Source organism: Hoplias malabaricus, chromosome 3 (genome assembly GCF_029633855.1).
Source record: "Hoplias malabaricus isolate fHopMal1 chromosome 3, fHopMal1.hap1, whole genome shotgun sequence".
NCBI lineage: Eukaryota > Metazoa > Chordata > Actinopteri > Characiformes > Erythrinidae > Hoplias > Hoplias malabaricus.
The window spans coordinates 22,899,066-22,923,034 of NC_089802.1; the positions used below are offsets into that span (position 1 = coordinate 22,899,066).

Here is a 23,969-nt window from a genome sequence, read left to right on the forward strand (position 1 = left end):
TTATTTTGTTCTGATTTCAGACTATTTTGAAAAACTACTGTGAAATGATTCAATTTTGTATATTAATTTTAATGTTAAGCATATGTAAGCAATATACACATCAAATACATCAAACCATGTAGTTCACATGTAGTTTGTGTTTTAAATATATAGACAATAAATTCAACAAATATTAACATTTTTCTTTGAAAAAACAGACAAAAACCTTCGCCTGATGGTGTTGACAACTTCTGACGGTGTTGACAGACAACTGACACTGTTGACAAACAACTAATAGAGATGAAAACAGATTATGTATTTACAAATATTTTACTAACAACTGAGATGAATCAGGTTTTAACATGAAACCCTACAGCGTAACTGTGGGAACTAGGGGTGCTTTAGCACCCATTGTTGGCAATTTCTGTTTTTCTCATAATAAAACAGGGGTTGCTAAATGCTATACATTTAATAAGTTATATACATTTAATAATTAATTTGATACATTGTATCAAAAGGTGGCATAGTACATGGTGATTAGGACTACTACTGGTTACCAAAAGATCTGATCCCTCCTTCGAATACTAATGCATGCTCAATAAGGTGCCTGAACATATTCTCAGTGAAAGTTACCTTGAATACAAGTGTCTGATATATGTATCTACTGCAGGTAAAGGCATATTTGATTCAAAGTCAATGAGGTTCAGGACTAGAACAACCAATAAAAGTTTTTACCATTATTGGGAGATGGATGAGGGATGTTAGCTTATTTACAAATATGGTTGTTATCCACGACATATAACAAGGCTTTGGAAGCAAGTGTCATCTTAAATGTAAACTCTGACATAAAACCTGACGGTGTTGATATCTGATGGAGTTGACAAAATGAATATATTTTTCCATTTTAACCATATCTTATAAACTGAAGCATGTTGTTTTTTCCTAAATTGCTCCCTGCCTCTATAACCTAAACAAAAATCATTTGCCCTAAAATCCTTAAACTTAACCTTAACCGTCTGGAGTTGGTGCTCCTGCCGGAGGAATAAATCTCAACTTGCGCCAAAACACTTACACAACTCAGTGAGTTTTTGTCCTAGAAACATAATAAACATACCACAAGAATTCTTAAATGGTATTCTTTTCAAATATATGGGGTTGAAAGGGGATCTGCCTGGATGTTATAAAAAGATAAGTAACAAGAGGCACTTCTCTCTCTGAGACTCAGACCTTTGATGGCCCACCCATTCATATTCATATCATAATAGCATGCTAATCCAGCCGCATTTATTGGAGGATTATGACGTGTGAAAGAAATGCACATGGCTGTGTTTTCAAAATGAGCTCCAAGATGGCACAGTTATGCTTTTCAGCTGCCAGAGGAGGAACAGCTTCATTTTGTGATGAGTAAGTGAAATATATTTGACTTCTTTTTCTTGGCGCTCGTTAGCTTTGACCCTACACTAGTTCAGTACTATAATTTTAGCAATAGAAAAGGTGAAGCTGATGGTAAATGTTTTGTAAATGTGCAGAGGCACAGAGCTCAGCTTATAGATGAAAAACAGCTTGTAGTGAAGTTTGGGTGCTCTCTGTTGCTTTCAAACAATCATCTGAAGCTCATATAATCATCTGAAACTCATGTATGACTATGTTGCTCCAAAGCACCCTGTGTCTTTGTACACAGTCCTATTTTAGTTATTTAGCAAACAAATCGGGTGGAGGCTAATGGGCCATTACCTTTGACAGTAGGGAGGGGATTTCTTCCCTGTGTTTCACACCTATCTCATGAATAGTCATTGTGTGAGCTACAGGTATAGAGAAGAAAAGTGTCACATCACATTTACTGCAATATAGAAGAAATCTAAATAAAATATCAGATAGCTGAAAACACCAATGTGTAGCCAGCACACATGTCTAAAAAATTCAGAGCTCAAAAGAAAACTTCACAAATGTTCACAATGTTGAATAACATACATCTCTCACATTATTGTTGCTGGGTTTGTGCTGAATATTAGCATGTGTAGCTTTTTGGGAACAAACGTTTTAGGCAGGTAATATTTGTTAAGATGTCAAGGCATGTCAGATTACTTCAGACATGGCTGAAAGGCCTTAGACTACAAGGGGTTAAAGGCTTGCTGTGTTCTCTCAAGAAACATTATTTCCAGGCACGTTTCATATCATCCCCAAATATCTGCATTTAGAATGGTGAAATAGACAAAAGGAGGAGCTCTAACATTGCTTCACAGCATTCCAACTGACCAGGCTTCCTGCAGCTGTGCCAGTAGGCACTTTTAGATAAGCGGTCTTGAAACCAAAGACAATCGATTATTTCAAAATGTCATTAATCTGCCCGTCAACCATTAATCTTTAGTACAAACTTTAATTACATATTTAGTGTCAATAACTAAAAGTCACAGAATGTTCTGACTCAAGATTTTCTTTGGATTTGGTGAGCTTACATGATATTCTAAAACAAAAAAGTTATGAAAGTCCGTGTGAAACAACACTCACCTCAATAAGTTTCCTCTCATAGGTGGCCGCCAGTTCTTCCACATCAGCTATAGACCTGTGCTGTGATGTTGCAGCAGAGCTGTCACAGTTGCTCATCGTAGGTAGGGCTGCAAGACAACAAGCATTGCACACTGTTAGCTAACAATGCTGTACACTTTAGAAAGAACTGATAATGACAGTGACTAATGTGTTTTGGAGAACAGTAAAAAAATGATTATCATCAAAACTGCACTATGAAATGATTTACTGAACAATATTCAACCATTTTTAAAACAGGCAGCACACAGCTTGCTTTAAACATCAGCATGTCTAATGGGAAACAACATGATTATTTTTGTCTTCTGGACATTTTGTATCAACAGACCCCTTTTAAACATTAAAAAAAAATTCATAACTGCAAACACAGTGTAATCAAGTTTTATGGTTTTATACAGAGCTTCTGTGGGAGGTTGAGCTCCCCAGATTACATAAAAACACAATGGATCTTTTCCTCCTGCTGCAAACTTAACCTATGGCAATGCAAATACTTACAGTGAAGAGCCACCTGAAGTCAAAATTGATAGAAACATTTCTGGTGTCTATATCATATTAAAATTAGGCTCTGTAAACTGTCACAATAGGGTAAGATTTCCTTACTTATAATATGGCAGTTTGACATTATAATAGATAAAATTAAATATATAAAACACATCATAACAAATTAAACAACCCATTGGTTTTTCATGTCTTAGAACATGTTACCTTTACTTTACCAGTTTTAAACCTTGCTTCAAGGATTCCCAATAATATTAAAATTCAATACCTGCTTCAGCCATTAAATGTTTCATTATAGGCCTGGGAAACATGTTGATATATTGAAGCACTTAACGTTTAAATAGAAAACACAAAGAAGAAATATGCCATCAAATTACACTCGTCAGACCTCTCTGAAAATGGTCTGAGCTTGGTCTTAATATTGGAATGATGGTGATTTATCATTGGTGAACAAAACCGTGTTTATGTTACCATGGCAAGACACAGTCTTGCGGAGCCGTATTTGTTCGCTATTTACTTTGAAAGGTTGTGATTTTACAGACCTTTTGGGTTTACTTAAGATTTGAAAACTGTAATGAAGTTACAAGCCCATTTATTGATACACAACGTAACGTGAGGCTCAGAAGAGAGGGAGGAGCTATGTTAACCTTGTGAAAAGGTTAGGGTAAAGCTTATGTAGCTTATTCATTTACATAGCTTATTTAGACTTTATAAGACTTTGGGAAGATGTTCTTAATGATATAACCTGCACATTTACACTGTGGACCATTAAGACAAACTTAATAAGAAAGAAAACTCAGGTGCTGCTTATGGCCAGACTGCATCAAGACATCAGGAATCAAACACGTTCTGCTGTGTTAATATTATATTGTATCATTGTACCTTCATATCACTATTAATATCATCATCCTGACTGCTTCTTTTGAGAATATAGCAATGCTTGATAATAGTAAAGTTGCAACAAAAGTACATATAAGATATCTAGTTAGTCAATTAAAAATAGAATTCAGCAACATGAATATTTAAATGTGTCTTTGAGTCACCGTTTTTTTTTGAAGGGCACATTTTTAAAGAGTACTCTCTTTAAACCCTGTAACAAAGTGGATCATTCTGAGTTACAGAGAGAACATCTACTCAAGAAGGTGCTATGTCAATATTAGGCTATGCAGGATGGATGTTAAGATTCAGTGTAATAGAGACATCCTTAAAAGAAAGGTAAGGGATGAGGGCAATGGAGCCGAAAATGTACTCCATTTGATTTCAATAAATGTGTTTTTTGGGGGTACACTGCCAAGTCTTATACAGTTTGTCTGCTATAACTGAAACCAATTTATCCATAATCTACAATGTCTCAAATGGTCGTGTGTGTGTGTGTATGTGAGAGAGAGAGAGAAAGTTGTCTTACTGTATACAAAATTAAGGTGATATCCTCGATATCATTATATAGAAAAAACAACAGACAAAACATACTCTGAGGTTGCCTTTATTTTCGCACAACATGAAAATTCAGCACAACGTTGCTTCACTTTATACGCAAGCTTCCCGACTAACCTCTTCTCTTACTGTTCATTGTCATTGACTCTTTTGCTGTTGTGCCTCCTAGTGACGCTTAGATATATCGCTGCGGTATATCTCAACCATGTACATTCACCTTACTACAATTAAATATGTCGTCAGTTTACAGTAAAGAGACATTCCTCTTCCCTTTTTATTGATTGGGGCATGTAGCAAAACTTGATTTGTTTCTGGGTTTCAGACAACTTTAAAGGAGCACTCAGATAACAAAGGAAGCTATCCTGTTTTAAGAAACATTATTTTTCTCTACATTGCCCAAAGATGTTTGTTAGTGTTTTTGCACCTCATCATTATGTTCAATAATTTGTTTCATTGTCACAGTCAGACCATTTGCGATATACACAGTCAATTATGAGCAGAAACGGTCAACAGGCAATGAAGCATCAAGACTCTGTTTTTCCGAAGTGGTCACCCTTACTACTGTCCAGAAAAGATTTTGAACTGAGAGAAAAATTTGAATTGACGGGGCGAAAAGTGTTTTATTTTCTGATGCATAATGTCTGTCATTCTTTCAAATACAACTCTAGCCATTCAATGCATTTCTGCTTGTGTAACTGAATATGGATACATTAGATGCATTCCATTTACCACTGGTGTATTTCTGACCCCCTGACATCAAATCCTTACAGCAATGTTCCTGTATGTAATGTATTTTGTTCCAAGACGAGTAGGAGCTGTTTTATAGACGTTCAGAAGAAATTATTGATCAGCATGTATCCACAAATTTATGGCCATATAATGTATACAGAACTTTTTCCTAAATATACTGTATGTAAAACTAATCCATACATTATTAATAAATTTATATTTGTATTACATAAAAAGGATTTGGACAGTAATACATTTATTTTAATAATGATAATAAGGGTGAATAGTTATTATTAGGGGTGAATGTAACACTGGATGTAAATACACTTAAATCTTCAGAAAAAAATCAGTATTTAAATGGAAGCCTTACAAAAAGAAAAATGACCATTTTTCAGCTATCCAAATTTTTAACTCATTTTCACTTTTTCCAATAAAAAATAATGTGGATACGGTATATTCAGGACCTGGGGGGTGGTGCAGCACAGTGGCGCAACAGGTAGTATCTTGGGGTTGTGGATTCGAGTCCTGCTCTGTGTGACTGTGAGGAGTTTGGTGTGTTCTTGATAAACCATGTAGATAAACATATTGGATACTCAAGGAAAAAATGTCCATAGGTGTGTACATGTGAATGTGTGTGTGTTTCTCTGCAATGAACTGGCGCCCTGTGATTTCAGGTAGGCTCCTGACCTATGGGAGGTAAATCCTGACAAATTTAAAATTGCAATGAAAACAATAAAATCAAATGCAAATACTGCTTTTCAATTTCTTTGTTCCAAAGGTGTGTGCAAATATCATGAAAAAAAATCACAAAAAAAACAAAACAACTTTGTTTGCAATTTAATTTTTCACTCAAGCATGGGTCAGCACTAACAAAATAAAAATAACAAAAAATTCATTTTCAAAACTATGCTGGTATTCATGGTCAAATCTAAAACAAAAAAGCTAATGAGGAAAAGAAAATTCAAACACCACTTTGGCTTTGCTTTTTTCGTGAACTACATAAGAGTCAAAAAGAAATATGTATTTAGCTTTTCATTTTTAACTTTTCACTGACGAATAGATAATGAAAACGAAAAGTGCCAGCTACTGTCAATTTCTTTTCGGCGAGCCACAAGGGTATGCCTCACCCAACGAGCTGCGAGTGTCTGCCTCACTCAGTAAGCCTAGAAGCACCTCAACCCTGAACTGGATAATCGATTACAGACAATCAATGAATGAATTGTTGTTATCGCAATTGTAAAAAAATAATAATAATAATAATTTGTCCTATTATTGCTATATTTATATAGTACTTTTCATAGGGAGCAGCAGGTAGTGTCGCAGTCACACAGCTCCAGTGGCCTGGAGGCTGTGGGTTCGATTCCCGCTCCGGGTGACTGTCTGTGAGAAGTTGGTGTGTTTTCCCCGTGTCTGCATGGGTTTGCTCCGGGTTCCTCCCACAGTTGCTCTGTGAGGGACTGGCGCCCCCTCCAGTGTGTGTTCCCGCCTTGCGCCCAGTGATTCCAGGTAGGCTCTGGACCCACCACGACCCTGAACTGGATAAGCGGTTACAGATAATGAATGTAATACCAAGTTTCTATTTAAATATTCCAAATATATATGAAAATTCAATAATTCCATTATAATTGCAAATTAGAAGATTTATTGTTGATAATGTAGACAGAGATTTAAATGCTTTATGAGTAACTATTTAAATGAAAATGCATTTCCCAATTTGAATATATCTCCTCAAGTCAAATAATAGTCTTTAACAGTTGACAGGGTAATAAAACCTGCACTACAATGCCCAAAAAAGTCTCATCCAAGAAAAATATCGACAAACTTATAGTGCTGTTTTGTATAAAATTTCTCCAAACCACTGTAATTAAGCAACTGTTATCTTTAATCAATTTAATATATTGCTTCCTTTTGCATTATGCTTCTTTAGTTCCTTTTTTTTGCTATGTTTTTCTTTTATGACAACTGCAGATCATGAAACACTGAATGTCTTGATTCAATTTATACCATTAAAGAACACGTTTATCAACAAACACACACCCAGATAACAATCTGCACTGATAGTGTGCATGTAGAACTTTGTTGAAAATAATTTTTCTTACACTCTCTTCCTCGCATGAACTCTAAGATAATTCAGGATGCAACCACCTTTGTGACTTTGTATAATGTAATTACCATGGGGTGCCTTTTGTTCCAACCATTTGGGCCAAGCTGCAGACAGACTGGATGTCCCCAACACAGCAGGGGTTCTCCATTTCTGTTAACCTGTTAGCTATGGTAATTGATTAGGTGTGGTTAAGGGTGGGAGGATCACTGTGTTATTCTTAAAAGGGTATTGTACAGAGAGAGTTTCAGACTTGTTTAGGAAGAGACCCATGCGCACCCAATAAACTTCATTTTCATCTCTACTTTATGAGTCTCCTCTCCTATTTTCAAGAAACAACTTGCCAGCAGAAAAACAACAACTTCCAGTGACGAAAGTAGGAACAAAAGAACAAATTTTAAAAGACAACAATTTTGGCGTAGTCGGCAGGATCCTGCTGTCCAACGCTGTGAACTCTTGTTGCTGTCAGATTTGGACCAAAAATCCTGCTCTTCTGACGATCTGCTTACGGCTGACCCTGGTGCTGTAAAGAAGCTGAACTGTCACCTCATACAACAAGGGTGAGCGAAAGAAATCTCAGAACACAGCACACACTGCCAGGGTAGGAGAGTTGTCTTGTCTTAAATGTGGTCCTATATATTTGGGGGAAGGACACAGGTATAGTTTTATTCCTGGTCAAATGCCTTAAAATCCGGTAGGACGGCTTTTCCTACTGAGAATCAGGTGTTCCTGGTTTTGGGGAACAGACGGCGTTTCTGTTCTCGGATTAGATTTGTTTCTAACCTTTATCTTAGGAAGGCGCAGAGAGGTTTAGAGATGCCCTCTGGTCTTTACAAAAGCAACGGCGTTTGCTTTGGATTTAGGTGTTTCCTACTTCCACCGTTTCCTAGATCAGAGTTCATGGTGGCGTCCTGGCTCGGGGTTAGATTAGATCTACTCACAACTGTTTGTTTTGTTTTGTTATTGATTGTTTTTTGTTTGTAATTGTGTAGTTTGAAATATTAGCATTTACAATGCAGAAAGTAAGTGGAACTCGGTTTTCCAGATCCGTGACTAGTTCCACAACTAACACAACAGCACAATATACAGACAGGGGTGCATTTGAAGGAGATTTAAAACAGATGCTAGATAGATTTTGTTTAAAAAGAAAAGCTAAACTGTGTAAAAGGTTTAACATCTCAGAAGATTCAGAATGGAGTCAGGAACAGTGTTTCACAGTTCTAGCTAAATGTGTAAAGAAGAAAGATATTGAAGGATGTGTACAGGTTTTCAGGCAGTGGCATTCTTTGTTAATGACAGAACAGTATTCTAAAATTGAACAGTTAAAAGAGGAATGCTCCCATCATAAACGTGCTGCCACCAATGCTCAGAAAACTTGTGAACACAGCCAGCGATCACTTGTTCTTCTTGAAGCAAAAGTTGAATTGCTAGAGAAGGAGAAAGACAGACTGATAAGCAACAACACGAAAGCTACCAACCACCAGCTATATCCATCTTTGGATGCTTTTAAGAGAGAAACAGAACAGTCCAAGGGAGGTGAGGAGAAGATAACAGTTAAACACAAGCCACTTTCTCCGAAATTGATCGTCTCTCTAAAGAATTTAGCCATCCTAAAGTTATGGGGTTGGGTCTTTTTATGACACAAATGTCACGTAAGATCAAACTATACTCTCTACATCCATTAGATGTTTTAGCTTTGTGTTCACAGATATTGATGCCTGATGAGATAGACAAATTAGAGTCATACTATGAGAAACATGTAGATAAGCTTCGATCTATGAAGGCTGTCAAAGAGTGCAATATGGGCATGTTAGTGGTTTTAAAAGAAGCCATGGGTTCTGCTGTTTGTTGGCAAAAGGTAGTGGAGTGTCATCAAAAACAGAGTGAATCTGTGAACCAGTATACGTCACGTTTTGCTGAAGTTTATATGTTGCATGGTGGACATGAGGACTGTACTTCTGTTGAAGAAGTACTTAACTCAAAGTTTCCAGTTGCACAATGGGCTGATGGCTTATCTCAAGACATGAGGAAGATTTTGCCTCTTTTGAAACCAAACTGGCGTACAACAGCAGTAGGGGAGCTGTCTGACAGTTTAGTAGCATATGAAAGGGATTCCAGCGTGAGATTACATATATCTGCTGTTTTGCATAATGCCTCCCAACAATCCAGGAGGACACATAATAAAATGGATGGCATATGTCGCTACTGTGGTAAAGAGGGACACTGGGAAAGAAAATGTAAACTGAAGCATTTAGATTCCCGGAAAACTGCTAACTCAAACAGGGATCAGGACAGTTCAGGGGATGAAACTTTATCACCTGAGCTGGCAGGGCGGCTCCTCAAGCTTATTCAACAAGCCAGCCAAAAGCCCACTTCTCATACTCACAATCAGGTGTCTTTAAACTGATTGTGTCCGCTGTGAGAGCTTATTTGCAACCGGTCACACATGAGAAAGACAATAGATCCTATGTGAAAACTACTGTAAATGATCAAGAATGTGATTCCCCTATAATGATGTCACAAACTCTTACAGTGCGTTGTCCACATGCGATTACTTCTTTTTCATCTCCTGCTCATGAAATCATAGTTTCTGCCCAGAGAAGGGGTAACCGGCTTGCTGCTCCCACAGCTCCAAATATTAGCCTCCAAAAGGCACAAATCACAAATCAATCATCCTTAATGATGACTGCATTGTCTGATAATTGTGATGAGAATGATAGTGATAATCATGAGTGTGTATTGTCATCACACACACCGACTTCAGGCATTTATGAGTGTCCCTTAGAAAATCCTGACATGATTAAGTTTTGTGATGGTTCTCCCCAGGTCCTGAATGGAAGCAAACAGGCTGGGTGGACTATATGTTCACCTGATGCAGTGGTAGAAAAGGGCCATCTTCCCGACCATTTCTCAGCTCAAGCTGCTGAATTAGAAGCCCTTGCTAAGGCTTGCATCTTGGCACCTGGTGTTACTGCAGGTTCTCCCATTGAGAATGCTCCTTTGGTATCTGAACTCATGACAGCTCCTGAGCTCCCAGCTAAGCCTACAATGGCTAAAGTTAAAGCTCACAGTTCCCCCAACCTTATAGAAACTACAGGTAATATTATGGCTGATGCTACAGCTAAAGCACTGGCAAAATTTGACACAATTTCCACTGCTGCTACAACTTGCAATGAAAATGTCCCGCAAAATTTGGGTTTATCCCTATTGCAAGCAGATGCTCATCCAACTCCTGATACACTGCTGAAATACTGCATGGAGCTCACTGACTCTCTTAGCTCCGTACAACAGCGTGAAAAAAAGGATGTGGGCTAAGTCACCAGAGGGGGGACACTATTGTACCAGGACAGTTGGTAATGATTTTAAATAATACAGCTGCTCCTTTAGAGGAAAGATGCAAAGGTCTGTTTCAGGTTTTGCTAATCACAGAACTTATTTCAACGTCAGAAAACATGGACACGTGCTTCACATGCCACCTCCTAATTAGGGAAAATGGGTGAATTAGTTGGAAGAGCTTTGGGAAGATCTGCTGGTATGTAGATCACAGGGGCCAAACCCAAAGTGAAGACTCCCTTTTCCCAAACATAACGAGCGTTTACTAGCGTTTACATAACTAGCGTTTCCACACTTCCAGCTAATATCTTACGACCCAGTGGTTAGGTAGGGACAGAATGGTGGTATCATATACAATGTTAAAGCAAAATACACAAACACATTTTTTTTCTCTCTATCTCTCACTGTGTTTCAAACATACATACAATGGTCAAAAAGGTACTGCCGATGGTGTTTTTGTGTTTTACAGCTGGCAGAAGAGGGCGATGGAAGGAGAAATATCTTTGAGACATTTCATCACTGGAACCAAACTGGAGTACTCCCAGTTCTGACAACCATCTAAGTGCTTGACAGAAACACTGTCAATAAATATCACCAATTTTTTAATGTAGTGTTGGCTCTAATATAGACAACTACATTTGACCACACTATGGTCAAGAGGGGGGAATGTTGAAAATAATTTTTCTTACACTCTCTTCCTCACATGAACTCTAAGATAATTCAGGATGCAACCACCTTTGTGACTATGTATAATGTAATTACCATGGGGTGCCTTTTGTTCCAACCATTTGGGCCAAGCTGCAGACAGACTGGATGTCCCCAACACAGCAGGGGTTCTCCATTTCTGTTAACCTGACAGCTATGGTAATTGATTAGGTGTGGTTAAGGGTGGGAGGATCACTGTGTTATTCTTAAAAGGGTATTGTACAGAGAGAGTTTCAGACTTGTTTAGGAAGAGACCCATGCGCACCCAATAAACTTCATTTTCATCTTTACTTTATGAGTCTCCTCTCCTATTTTCAGGAAACAACTTGCCAGCAGAAAAACAACAACTTCCAGCGACGAAAGCAGGAACAAAAGAACAAATTTTAAAAGACAACAACTTGGACACTAGGGCAGTTTACAGAGATGAAGACAAATTTTATCATGACAGACAGATGCACAACTGCAATCTTGCAATGTGCTACTGAAGAAGCAAGAGAAAATAAACATGCAGCATAGTTAATGAATGTGTTGATGAAAGCAATCTCCTTCCATTTTCTCAATCAAGCACAGGCACTTCCTGTGAGGCTGCTAGAGATAAAGACAGCATATCATTCTGTCAGGGAATGCTCACTCCAAATTACAGGATGCCAACAATTTGACAGTCAGATGTAAAATTGCATTGCAAACAGATTGCACTCCTTGTAAAAGCACAAACAAACAGGTTGCACCCTGCTTTTAAAAGCACTGCATATATCCAGTTCTTTTGAGAAGACTTGAGGAAAATCATAATTAGATGTGACAAGTAATTTATGAAAAGATCCACTCTTAGGCTTCAAAAATATAATCTACTAATATTTAAGATATTGTGTCATAATTTACTTCATAAAACTTGCTAATTATATTATCGTTATAATCTAGCATTAACAATTTAGACTGAAATAAGCAAATGTACCCTCTAACCAATTACTATAGATTGTTTTCTGAACTTGTTTTCAGAAGCAAGGTATCCAGGCAATTTATATAAAAATAAATAAATAAATAAAATTAACAACATTACCATAACATAAAATAAACATATTTTCACACTGAATGCTCTATGCAGTATGCTAAGAATCTAATTCTGATCTTTTATGTTGTTTATATCCATGTAAAATCACAGAGGATAGAAGAGATACACACTGCCTATCTAATACTAAAATGCTGTTTATTTATGTTGTCAGGTATGGAGAATTTAATATGAAATCTGATAGATTCTTATGTATTCACTTCAGTAAATATATACACTCATTCTATTATAGTGAAGTTCAGTAGAGTGACGTCATGGCTGTACCCACCCTATCCAGAAATCTTAGCAATTGTTAAGTTAATCAATTTTTTTTAAATCATTATTGTTAATCTGTAATTGATTCATTAATGTGGCGTGCATTCTGAGGTGCCTTCCTCTCGCCCTTTTTTACTCATGTCTAATATGGAGAGAGAAGGGTAGAGATACACACTGCCTATCTAATACTAAAAGGCTGTTTATTTCTTTTGTCAGAATAAAATCTCAACGGAGGAAAAAAAATACACAATTCAGAGTCTCTATTAATTTGTAACAACCGGTTACATGAGCACAAAAGACTCAAGATAAATTTTCAATAATTTTATTATATAACAGACGCAGAGTGAGAAGAATCACTCATCGCTGAAGATGCTTCATTGCTTGTGTACTCTACAGGCTGAAATTATATATTTGAACTTAGAATATGATTATGGTAATAATGACAACAAATCATTTTAAATTTTGCACAGAGTGAACCACACCAATGATGTAGTTGTTAGCTGCTCTCTCAGCATTAATAGCTAAAAATCAATTTTAAATAGTTAAAATATCAATTTTATAGTGAAAAACATTTGGCTGAAATAGGTTTTTTGTGTTTAGAATACATAATTTGTGTTAAAGTTAAAAGAGCAATCTGTAGGATATTTACTGTATTATATATACTGTAAGCTAAAACACTATTTACTGTAGGATATATACTGTAAGCTAAAACACTACTGCCTCTCACAGCATTGCTAAAGCAGTACAGTGTGGTCCATTTATATGGATACACCTTAATAAAATGGGAATGGTTGGTGATATTAACTTCCTGTTTGTGGCACATTAGTATATGGGAGGGGGGAACTTTTCAAAATGGGTAGTGACCATTTTGAAGTCGGCCATTTTGATCCAACTTTTGTTTTTTCAATGGGAAGAGGGTCATGTGACACATCAAACTTATTGGGAATTTCACAAGAAAACAATGGTGTCATGAGTTAGAAAGAATAAAGTTGAACAGGTAACAGCAAATCATTTCTGAAAATAATATAAAAGTACACACAAAATTACAAACAGCAAATATAAGCATTTCTCTAGTAGGTAGATCTTTCAGTGACATGATGTACACTTGGTCATGTGTTTCAAATGGATAAAATGGGAAATTGTTTCAAAACAAGTTTTGCTAGCTTAAGCTTTGCATAGCTGTTTAAGGTGGAATTCAATAAGTACCTAGAGACTCTTAAAAGCACCCATTAAATGCTTGAATACAAAAATTGTGAATAGGAAGCCTTGTCTAATCTAAATTTTAATGTGGTTTGAACATTATATTCTTGTAAGTGCAGGGAAATTGTGGTGGCTCTTTATATTTTTGCCCTCCATTTAAGTAGGTAAAATTTTAGTGACATTACATACAATTGGTTTGTGTGTTTTAAACGGATAAATTGGAATAACAGTTGCTTCAAAAAAGTTTATAGCGCTAGCTTCAGCTCTTAAGGTGGAACAGAGAATTCAAGAACTGGGCAAATAACACCATTAAGACTCATAAACCGACAAGTAAGTTGGAACGAAATGTTTGACTACGAAAATTGTGGATAAGATCATCTGCCTCCTAAACGTGGAAGCCCTATGGTGGAAAGGAAAATCGAATTGATTGAATAGTAACACCAGCCATACCTAGTCTAAATATTTCAGGTGGATTTAGACAGAAATGACTTGTAAATGCAGGGAAATGATGACCACATGTTCAATTTTGCATAGGTACATGTTTTAGTGAAATGATGGACACTTTTCTGTGTAAATATGTTGATTATGGCACATTCAGGTATTATGGTCCAAGTTCTTAAACTTCTCTTGCTTGTTCATTTAGTTTTCCTCAAACTGGCAACCTGGTCACGCTTCATGCCTGGGGAGGAGGCAAACGACTCTCTAATGTTTTGAAACTGTATTATAGTTCAGATTTTAAACGCTTGGTGTTAGTATTACATATTGCTCCTTTATTTAATAATTTTACCCATAGTTCACTCATTTTAGAGAGCCTAGTGACGTATTAGTGGTTTTATTTAGCAATGTTTAGCATCACTGATGTTGAGTTCAAAAGGTAGATTAAAATGTATATGATTTTATACATTAATATCTCTGTTAAAGACACATTAACATGATACAATTTTACGTGTTAATTCAATTATACATCTATACATATATATTATATCTTACACCCTTTTACCTAATTATTTACTTTGAAATAAGGGAGAATGCCTTAAAAAAGTGGGTGGGGTGGTTATTTAGAGGAACAGCACACACACAAATTACAGAATTTTCCACTGAATATTGATGCGTAGCTCTAAAAACAACTGAAAATCAAAAAGTTGTACCAACAGCTTGTTTTCCCCTCAGAACAGCTAAATGGCAACTTCAGATTCCAGGTATCAGCATCATTCATTATTTTTGGCATTACTTGGATTGGGAAAAAGGGGGTGGGGTAGCTTTAAAACAACTAAAAAACAAAGTAAGTTCCATAAAATAATTCTAATTTATAGAAAATATTTTGAAGGGACATCTTTTATTGTTCTAACACTGCCAAAATAGGCGATTAGATTCCAGTTAAACATGAACTATGAATTGGTGATCTCTACTAAACACTATTCAGTTTTTACCTTAGCCTTTCCCTGCTCAACAATTAGAATGCACATTAGAATTTACAACTTCTGTTATGCTGTATGGCAAATGATGCTGCTTAAAAATACTTCCTTGTTCCATTCTGTACTGGCTTATTGAAACATCAGTACAATTTCAGTGAGAATGGACATCTAAAATGTTAAGATATCTCTATGGAAGTGGATTACCATTTCACTTCCCTATAGCTTTTTGTTATGGGTTTATTTCAGTCTAAAATGTGTGTGTGTTTACAGTATGAAGTATGAAAAGAAAAACAACTCTTCATTATTTTCATCATGATCAAAGCAATTATTTAAGAAATAGTGACCTAAAAATGTATCCACTGGAAACACTGAGGCAATATTGCTCTAGCCTATTAATTTGAAAGAAAAAAATGAAAGAATTACCATCCCCATGAGACAAGAAGACAAAGCCACAAATAATGATCATTTGAAATATCGAAATCTTCTGCCATCATTTCCTGTTCTGAAAAAAATAGCATATCCTGAGACCAATGGCTGGGAAACATGATGCAGATTGGGCAATATGTAACACAAGCATTTCAGTCAAAAATAAGAGGGGGCTTGTTGCCACAATAGAATGCAAACACTACCAGCATCTGTAGGGTGTTTGTGTTCAAAATCTGTAGAAACTGCAGATGCACACAAACACTCACAGAAACTCACTGATTCATGAAAAACGAGCAGAACTAATTTGCAAGTAAATCATTCGAAAGTCACTTTTTTTGTAAATATATGGATTCATCAAAATGACTGTACACACTAAAAAGTCATTCTGGGGGCCTTTAGCCAATACTTAAATATATGCACTGCTTTAAGATTCATTAATTCATTCATCCATTCATTATCTGTAAACGCTTTTCCAATTCAGGGTCGCGGTGGGTCCGGAGCCTACCCGGAATCACTGGGCGCAAGGCAGGAACACACCCTGGAGGAAGCGCCAGTCCTTCACAAGGCAACACACATTTACACCTATGGACACTTGAGTTGCCAATCCACCTACCAATGTGTGTTTTTTGGACCATGGGAGGAAACCGGAGCACTTGGAGGAAACCCACGGGGAGAACGCACCAAACTCCTCAGTCGAACCCACAACCTCCACGTCTCTGTAGTTTTTATTTTCATTTGGTGTTTTATTGAGTTTTGATAACATACATAATATAAGTGTTGTTTCAAAACTATTTTTTGACTAACCCAAACTCAATATATTCCATTAAATAGCAAAAATCATTTTCTGGCAACTCAATTATTTGTATTGGACAACATCATTTTCTCATTCATTTACTTTCTCCCGTCCACTTGACAAGATGAATTTTAATAGAGAAGGCTGCTTCAGTTTGCTCCAGGCACACCTTATTGTAGATAAGGCACAAAAAAGCTAACAGGGTGAGGGTTATAACCATTTTCATGACCCTAATAGGTGGTTTATTTTATTGGTGTGTTTAGGTTTGCCCTTTATCTGTTGTGTTGATAGTCTGTGTTTGGAGGATATAGGCAGAATTTGCCAGCTAGCTTTCCTTAAATCTGTAAGAGACATTTTTACAACCGCTAAGAACACTTATGACCCTCAGCTGCTTTTGTAATTTAATTATTTACTTGCTTTGAGAATTAAGACGCAACAAGTTAAACAGAGGGAGAGGTAAACGGAGGAGTGAGAAGTTAAGTTTCTATAACTGTTTTCATGAGTGTTCTCATGTTCTTGCATCATTGTTTAAATTGTCTCACACTTAATTTACTGAAATGGAGCCTTATAACTGTGACATTTATACAGTATACATAATATTTTTTTTTACTGTTTCAAGTATGTAAAAAACGTGAGATGTGATAACAATACAGAATTAAAGTAAACATACTGTTGAATATCTCTTCATGGTGATTTATAAAGTTCATGCTATATAAAAATGCGTTTTACTATGTCTGTCAAAGTAACTCACTGTACTCAAAACACTTTGTGGGATCAATGTAATTTTACCAAAGTTGACACAACTCAAAAAGACTGTCGCAAAACGTTGCATTGAATTTTTTTTTTTTTTGACCCAATGCTTTATTATTATTATCATTATTATTATTATTTTTTAGAATGATCAAAATATTCATAGGAACAAACAAAATGTACACCTTGAAAACACATAAAAAGGGTGTGTATGGTCTGAAAGATGCTGAAAGTATCACCTGACATGACTTCAAATAAAAGTTATTAAAAATAAAGAAAATGCACAAACCAAATAACTAAATAAGAGATTAATTAATAATCAAACACAATTTCACAAAACAATCCTCTTTCTAATACAGCATGTAATTCAGAGCAACTACCAGTTGCTAAAAGACTATTGTTTGCTAAATTATTTTATTACTCATGTGGTCAGACAGTTACTTAATGTGTATCATTACAATATAAAAGAGTTTACAGTCTGTAACCCTCACCTGTGTAAATGGCTAATGTCGCGCTGCTGCTGGATTTAACAGACAGAGCTTTACAGGTTTATGGTTTATTAGCCGAGTGATTACACGCACGTATTAGTGAGACATTTCAGAACCAGCTTTGAGAAGGGAGTCCAGCAGATTCCATGCTGTTCCCCAACCAGTGCAAGAGCTTTCTGTGCTTAGCTCCTTGGACAATGGAGCATTTAAAACATTAATTTTTAAGCCCTCACTCATTCAAGCATCATCCCAGGAATTAATCTATGTTACACTTGATGTACTGTAGCTAGTATGAGGGTGTGCACAGCCAAATGATACAATCACAATGTCAGAGTCTCGTGCATTTGCTCATCGCCCTGTTGTAGTGCGCGGCCATGCACCTCAGATGTTTATTAACTTGCTTCATAAAAATGAATGCATTTTAAGGAGCTCTTGCAAAGCAGGAACAAATCCACAGGCATTTATCTCTCTACAGAGAGTGTCAAATGGCCCAAAACTCATTGAAGGAGCTCGTATCAAGAATAAACACCTTTTAGCTTCTGTGCAGCTTCCCTCGCCTTTAGCAGAATTGTGCAGGACAAACTGCAGTGAATGTACAGTGCAAATGTCTAAGGCAACTAAAATGATCATTTTTTAAAAATAATGTATCTTCTAAACAAGAGTGGTGCTTTTATAAAATTATATATTATAATAAAAATAAAATAGCATTTTTTTTCTAAACGTGTGTGTTGTGAGCAAATGTGAAGAAAAAAGTTTGTTTCCAGATGTTTGTGAAATCAACAGCTCACTTTCATTAGAATAATGAAGTATTTATATGGATTTGATGAAAGCTTCAAATAAAACTGCACTGCCACAAGATGTTAAACCAATAGATTCCCACACAGAATATAATAATGGTACTTGTTTTTAGGGGTTTTGAGCAAATAAACTCTTACTGATCAGATAAATAGCTTCTAAAATCAAATTTTCTCAGGCCCCTAAAACTTTTGCATAGTACAGGGTACTGTAGTGTACTCAGGGTAGTGTACTCCATCTAATGCCTCACATTATGTTCCCATTAGTGAGCAAAAAATATACATAGAATGAAACTAAAAGGTGCAGATTTGAATGCACTTCAAGTCAATTTCCACTCAGAACCTTTTGCTTTTCTGTAGAGATTTTTAAGGCTTTTCGCTGCAGCGTTTCCTTATACGGTGGCAGGGGCATGCCTAGACTGTGAGGAGACCTGGGGCAATTTTGCTCTATGAAATCTTAACCAAATGTTCGTAAGATCAAACCCAACAAGAGATGAGATCTTATTATGAGGGGCTTTTCTTTAACAGTACAATTCTACTAAAACTGTATAAATTAATATGTTGGTTGCACATGTAAATTTACTATGAGATTACTTTAATATGTGAGTACTTAACTAATACAATCAAAATAGCAAGCTAATATCCATTATTTAAAAAAATATGTACAAGAACAAACAGCATTTTTGCAGCATTTAGTTAAATACATGGTTAAATTACAATTATTTAACTGAAAGTTCCCCTAAAAATCCCGGGTTGTTTTCTACCTGTAGATATTTTTTAAAAAAATGTGTAAAGGCAGCAGCTCCTCCAAAGGCCAGTCGGGGAAGAGTATTTTTACAGTAAAAAAATTATTCTAATTAGTTTTAATTGGCTCTTGATAAAAATACTGATTACTCAAGCAGGAAAGCAGTGAGAGAAAATAAACAGAGGAGACCAACCTTGACTTGAATGAAGAAGCAGGTTTGATTGAGGTTAGTATTTAAAAAAAAAATGTGAAATTGATTATATATGGCCTATTACTCATGCTAGACAAACTGATACATTAAATGTCATTTTTCATTATTCTTTTTCCTTATCTTAGAAACACATTAAGTAGTTGATTTAGCAAGAATGAAAAAGACTTCAGATTTAATCTTTAAAATCATCTTAGTGTCATGCAGAACAAGAGCCAGACAGAGAAAAGGGGCCACATGCAAGCTGTATGACAGAGACAGCAAGGGAAAACAGAGTTGGAAAATCCAGAGGAAGAGAGGGAACAAACACACCCAGTAATAGAGAGGGATCAATTAGCTACTCCTTCCATAAGTTACATAGAAATACAACTATAAACAAATGCACATTGATTGCATTAGTCTGTATTCTCAGTATTTGAGCATATTTGTGACCCACCACTTTGAGTAATATTATGGGATTGCTTATTCTGTGCCTTCTCAAAGAAATTTGCTGCTATGAGGCAATTACACCTAGACCCGACTGGTGAAAGCTTAGCCCCCACTAATAATTAATCTCTAGTGACGGCCCTGCTGTATACATAAAAATATAAATGCTGGTTAGCTACACTCTGCTTTCTAATTATGTTATCAACAGTTAAGTGATAAGAATGTCTACACCTTAAATAAATATACAAATGTGTAGAACAATGATGGGGCTCCCACTATTATCATCAGTGAGAAGCTACTTTGAGTCACTGAGCATCCATGTTGTAGGCACCATAATTTACCGCCATTTTTCAAAAGTCAGTCTAATTGCTATTTTGTTATTGTGTTAACAGCTTTGACAGAAAGACTAGGAATGACTGATTAGGCTCAGCCATGTTGTAGCAAAAGTAAAAGCCGCCCAAATCCATTCATTATTAAAACAAACATTAAAGGTTTTGTTACAGCCCATAGTTTACATATACATGCAATGATTTGATTAAGAATACATCAGTTATTAAAAAGACATGAAGCAAGAAAACATCTGTTCTGGGAAAACCTATTAAACAATAGAAATTCCTTTGGAATGTTCCTATGCGGCATGGCGTAATTTAACATATAACTCAAATTTACAAATAGTGGTGTAGTTTCCTTCTCATATTCAAGAAGCCAAATTGGAAACACCAAACATCATATTCGATTTGCAATTCATGCCCATGTTTTCTTTTACTCAAGCAAAATTTTAAATACATTTCCAATAATTACATGTTTATTTACATTGCTCAAATGACATTAAAAACATTTTTAAAAATTTGATATGATAGCCACTAGGGGTACAAATCAATAAAAAAAAACATATCAGCGAATGTGTAGTGTAGTGAATTGTATCGAAAAGCAGTTAGATTAATTGTATATTCTGCACAGTGTTTAACAAAGTGGGAGGAGCTTTATACATTTTCAGGCGTAATGTAAACAAATAAAGCCCAATTGAAACCAAACATGACAAACATATGTAGGACCTTACCGTGAAAAAGCAAACCCTCCCATAGGTGGACTTCATATCACATGTCCATGTGATGTAAACATCCAGAGACTAGTTTGCATTAAAATCTATGTGTGCTTGCATTTCTAAGAAGAATGTCTATAACATGGCATGCTTATCAAACAGTTAAACTTTGAAAAATAAATTGTTACCAATTATTTTGCTTCACATTCTCTGCCATAAAGAGAGAAAGAGAGAGAGAGTAATTATAATCATACACAAGATGTAAAATATCCTATACCAATCATTAGAGTTTCACATAGGGCCCACCCCACACTCTACCTACTTGCAGCCACATAATTTCTGTTGTTCCGATCCTACAGCTCTACCCTAAGGTTGGCCATTTATGATCTGTTCAGCAACCAGCTACCCTTAACATCTACGGTTAAGCATTGAGCCCACCACATGAGGACCTCCAAGCTAGCTTTACAGTCCTAACTTATCCTTAACCATCAACAATCGTAAATCCACCCTGGCCTCCCTGGTGACTAAGACTGTACCCCACTTGCACAGTTAACGCATGCTCAGTGCCACCAGTTCCATGTGATCTTTACGTGCTACATTACCAACCACAACAAAAGCACCTGTACAGTACATTTCCCCAACTAGTCTACATTCTCCTTATCCACAACCACTGACTAGACATTTCAGCTCTCTCATAACTCCTTCACAACTGCCTTATTTTGCCTGTGATGCTGATGTTGTGCACCGTGCCTCATCTTCCTTATCACGAATAAATCTAAATGCTTTCCAGGAATCACCTGACAGAAGGCCCACTATTCTGCATTGCACCTGGCCAATCACAACCCTTAGCTCTAATGAGCTCTTGGCTACCTGCACTGCCATTAGTGGGTTCCATTTACTTCTTGCTTTTGTGACTGGCGTTGCTGCATTAACCACTGCGTCTTTCGATCCTGACAAATTCCTCAACTAAACTTGAGTGGTAGTTCCAGTTCCTCCCATACCATGCCACACTACTTAAACACTGTGGCACCCCTAGTCACTTCCTTAGAGCCTCGTTTGTAACCCTTTCCATCCTCTCTACTTCTGTGATCAAAATGTCATAAACTGTCAACGGCCATCTAATAAAAGGCATTAAGCCAAACTGCAGACACCACAATTTCAACTTACCTGGCAAACATGATCTATCAATGCTATTAATAGCCTTCAACAATTCAGCCTTTATTCCCACAACTTGGTGGGTATCATTTAGCACTGCACTATCATTTAGCGCTGCCAGATCATGCTGCTATGTTCCAAACATCCTGCAAAGCCAGAAACCCCTGCCTTTTGTACTGATGGATCAATTAATTTGTTTGCTTTCAAATAAGCTGTAAGTCTCTATGCTATCACACTAAAGAAAACCTTTCCCTCCACATTAAGACTTATAGGCTAAAATTGTTCTATACCCACAGCACCTTTCTCCTTAGGGATAAGGATACCGCCTGCTCTTCTCCACTCTTTTGGAGAGAGTGAGAGTGAGAGAGAGAGAGAGCGAGAGAGAGAGAGACCATACAAGTGTAAATACTAAATTTAGTAGAGTGAGCTGAAACAGACATGCGGACACAGGTTGGAGTAGTAACTTTCTTCATATGTTACATGGAGGACCAAACCTGCCAAAATTAAGAATAAATAAATTAACTAATAAATGACTAACTAAAAAATTATTTCCTCCATAATAATAATAACAAATATAAAAATAAACTTTAAAAACCCAGAGAAAATAATACAACTTTACATAAATTAAAATGTCTGTTTTCCTGCATGTGTATTTAATTTACATTCTCTCACTCCTGACAAATACAATTTTTATATATTTATTTTTATTATTTAATTATTTTTTTGTTTTTTGTTATTTATTAATTTTAATATTTACTAATTTACTTCTATAACTATTTATTTTTTGCATCAATTTATTTCCAATTTTTTTTCTTGCTCTTATATGATAATAAGGGGGCTATCCATAAATAATGTCACAGAGTCAAACATTCTTGTTGTTTGATCGATGCCCGATGCTGTAAAACAACTGTACATGTCTTGCTCCATCAGCAGTATTCAGCAGTATAAAAATGACGGCCTTGATATATCAATAACACAACTCGCTGGATAACTGGGCCTGACCATGTGCAGGAGAGACAGCTCTCTCCCCTTGGTTATTCTGCTCCCAGAAATAGAGCTGCGGGAGAAACGTCTTTTTCTATGTAGCTCCTCTTCTCCAGGGATGGAGCTGCAAGAGACACTGCTCTCCCTATGCGAGATGGAGTAGCAGTCAGTTTGCCTGGCAGCTCACACACACAAGAATGAGCTGCAAAAGTGCTGCCAAAGACACATTGGCTTCCTTTAATGTTAAATTAAAACTGTATTCAAACAGTAAACACATGTTTATAAATGTATGACGCGGGACAGAAGGTGCGACTGAACCCATGAAACTGGGCACGACCAGTATAAATATCACTCGTGAATGTGTGATTGAGAGTGAGAGAGACAGAGATGGGTGTTTGTGTTTTCCTGCTGAATTATTTTGTTACTCATGTGGTCAGAGAGTTACTTAATGTGGATTATTGCAGTATATAATTTTTAGGGTCTATAATTTGTGTAAATTGATGTTGCGCTGCTGCTGGATTTAACAGACAGCTGTGCACAGAGAAATTTAACATCTTTGGAGACGATACAGGTTTATGGTTTATTAGCTGGGAGTGGTGACTCTCAGGTTAGTTAACGATCAATCTGGTTTAGAACATAAAAATAATAATAATTAAATATAAATACATTAACAATGGATCAAAGTTATCAGGTTCATTTTTTAAGAAGTATAGTCTTGATTTTTTTTTCCTGGCAGGACCCTCCATAATTAAAACTTTAATGTAGTTAAATGCATATAACTTCAGAAATTGACCATATAGAGGGAAGAAAACCAGTTAAACTTTGATTAGTGGAAGGTTTTACTGTTCTAAACATCAGTATCGGCATTTGTATGATTTTCTTTTATTTAAAAAAATTCA

The 23,969-nt window shown here is 36.3% G+C and overlaps 1 protein-coding gene across 3 annotated transcripts in view; it reads right to left on the reverse strand.

Annotated features, from left to right (window-relative positions):
• snx29 (sorting nexin 29) overlaps positions 1-23,969 on the reverse strand; it is a 160,006-nt gene that overhangs the window by 67,840 nt on the left and 68,197 nt on the right. For all 3 annotated transcript variants that reach the window (XM_066664497.1, XM_066664499.1, XM_066664498.1), the window contains exon 15: positions 2,488-2,594. In XM_066664497.1, coding sequence (XP_066520594.1) covers positions 2,488-2,594 — 107 coding nt within the window. The remainder of the gene's footprint in view (positions 1-2,487; positions 2,595-23,969) is intronic.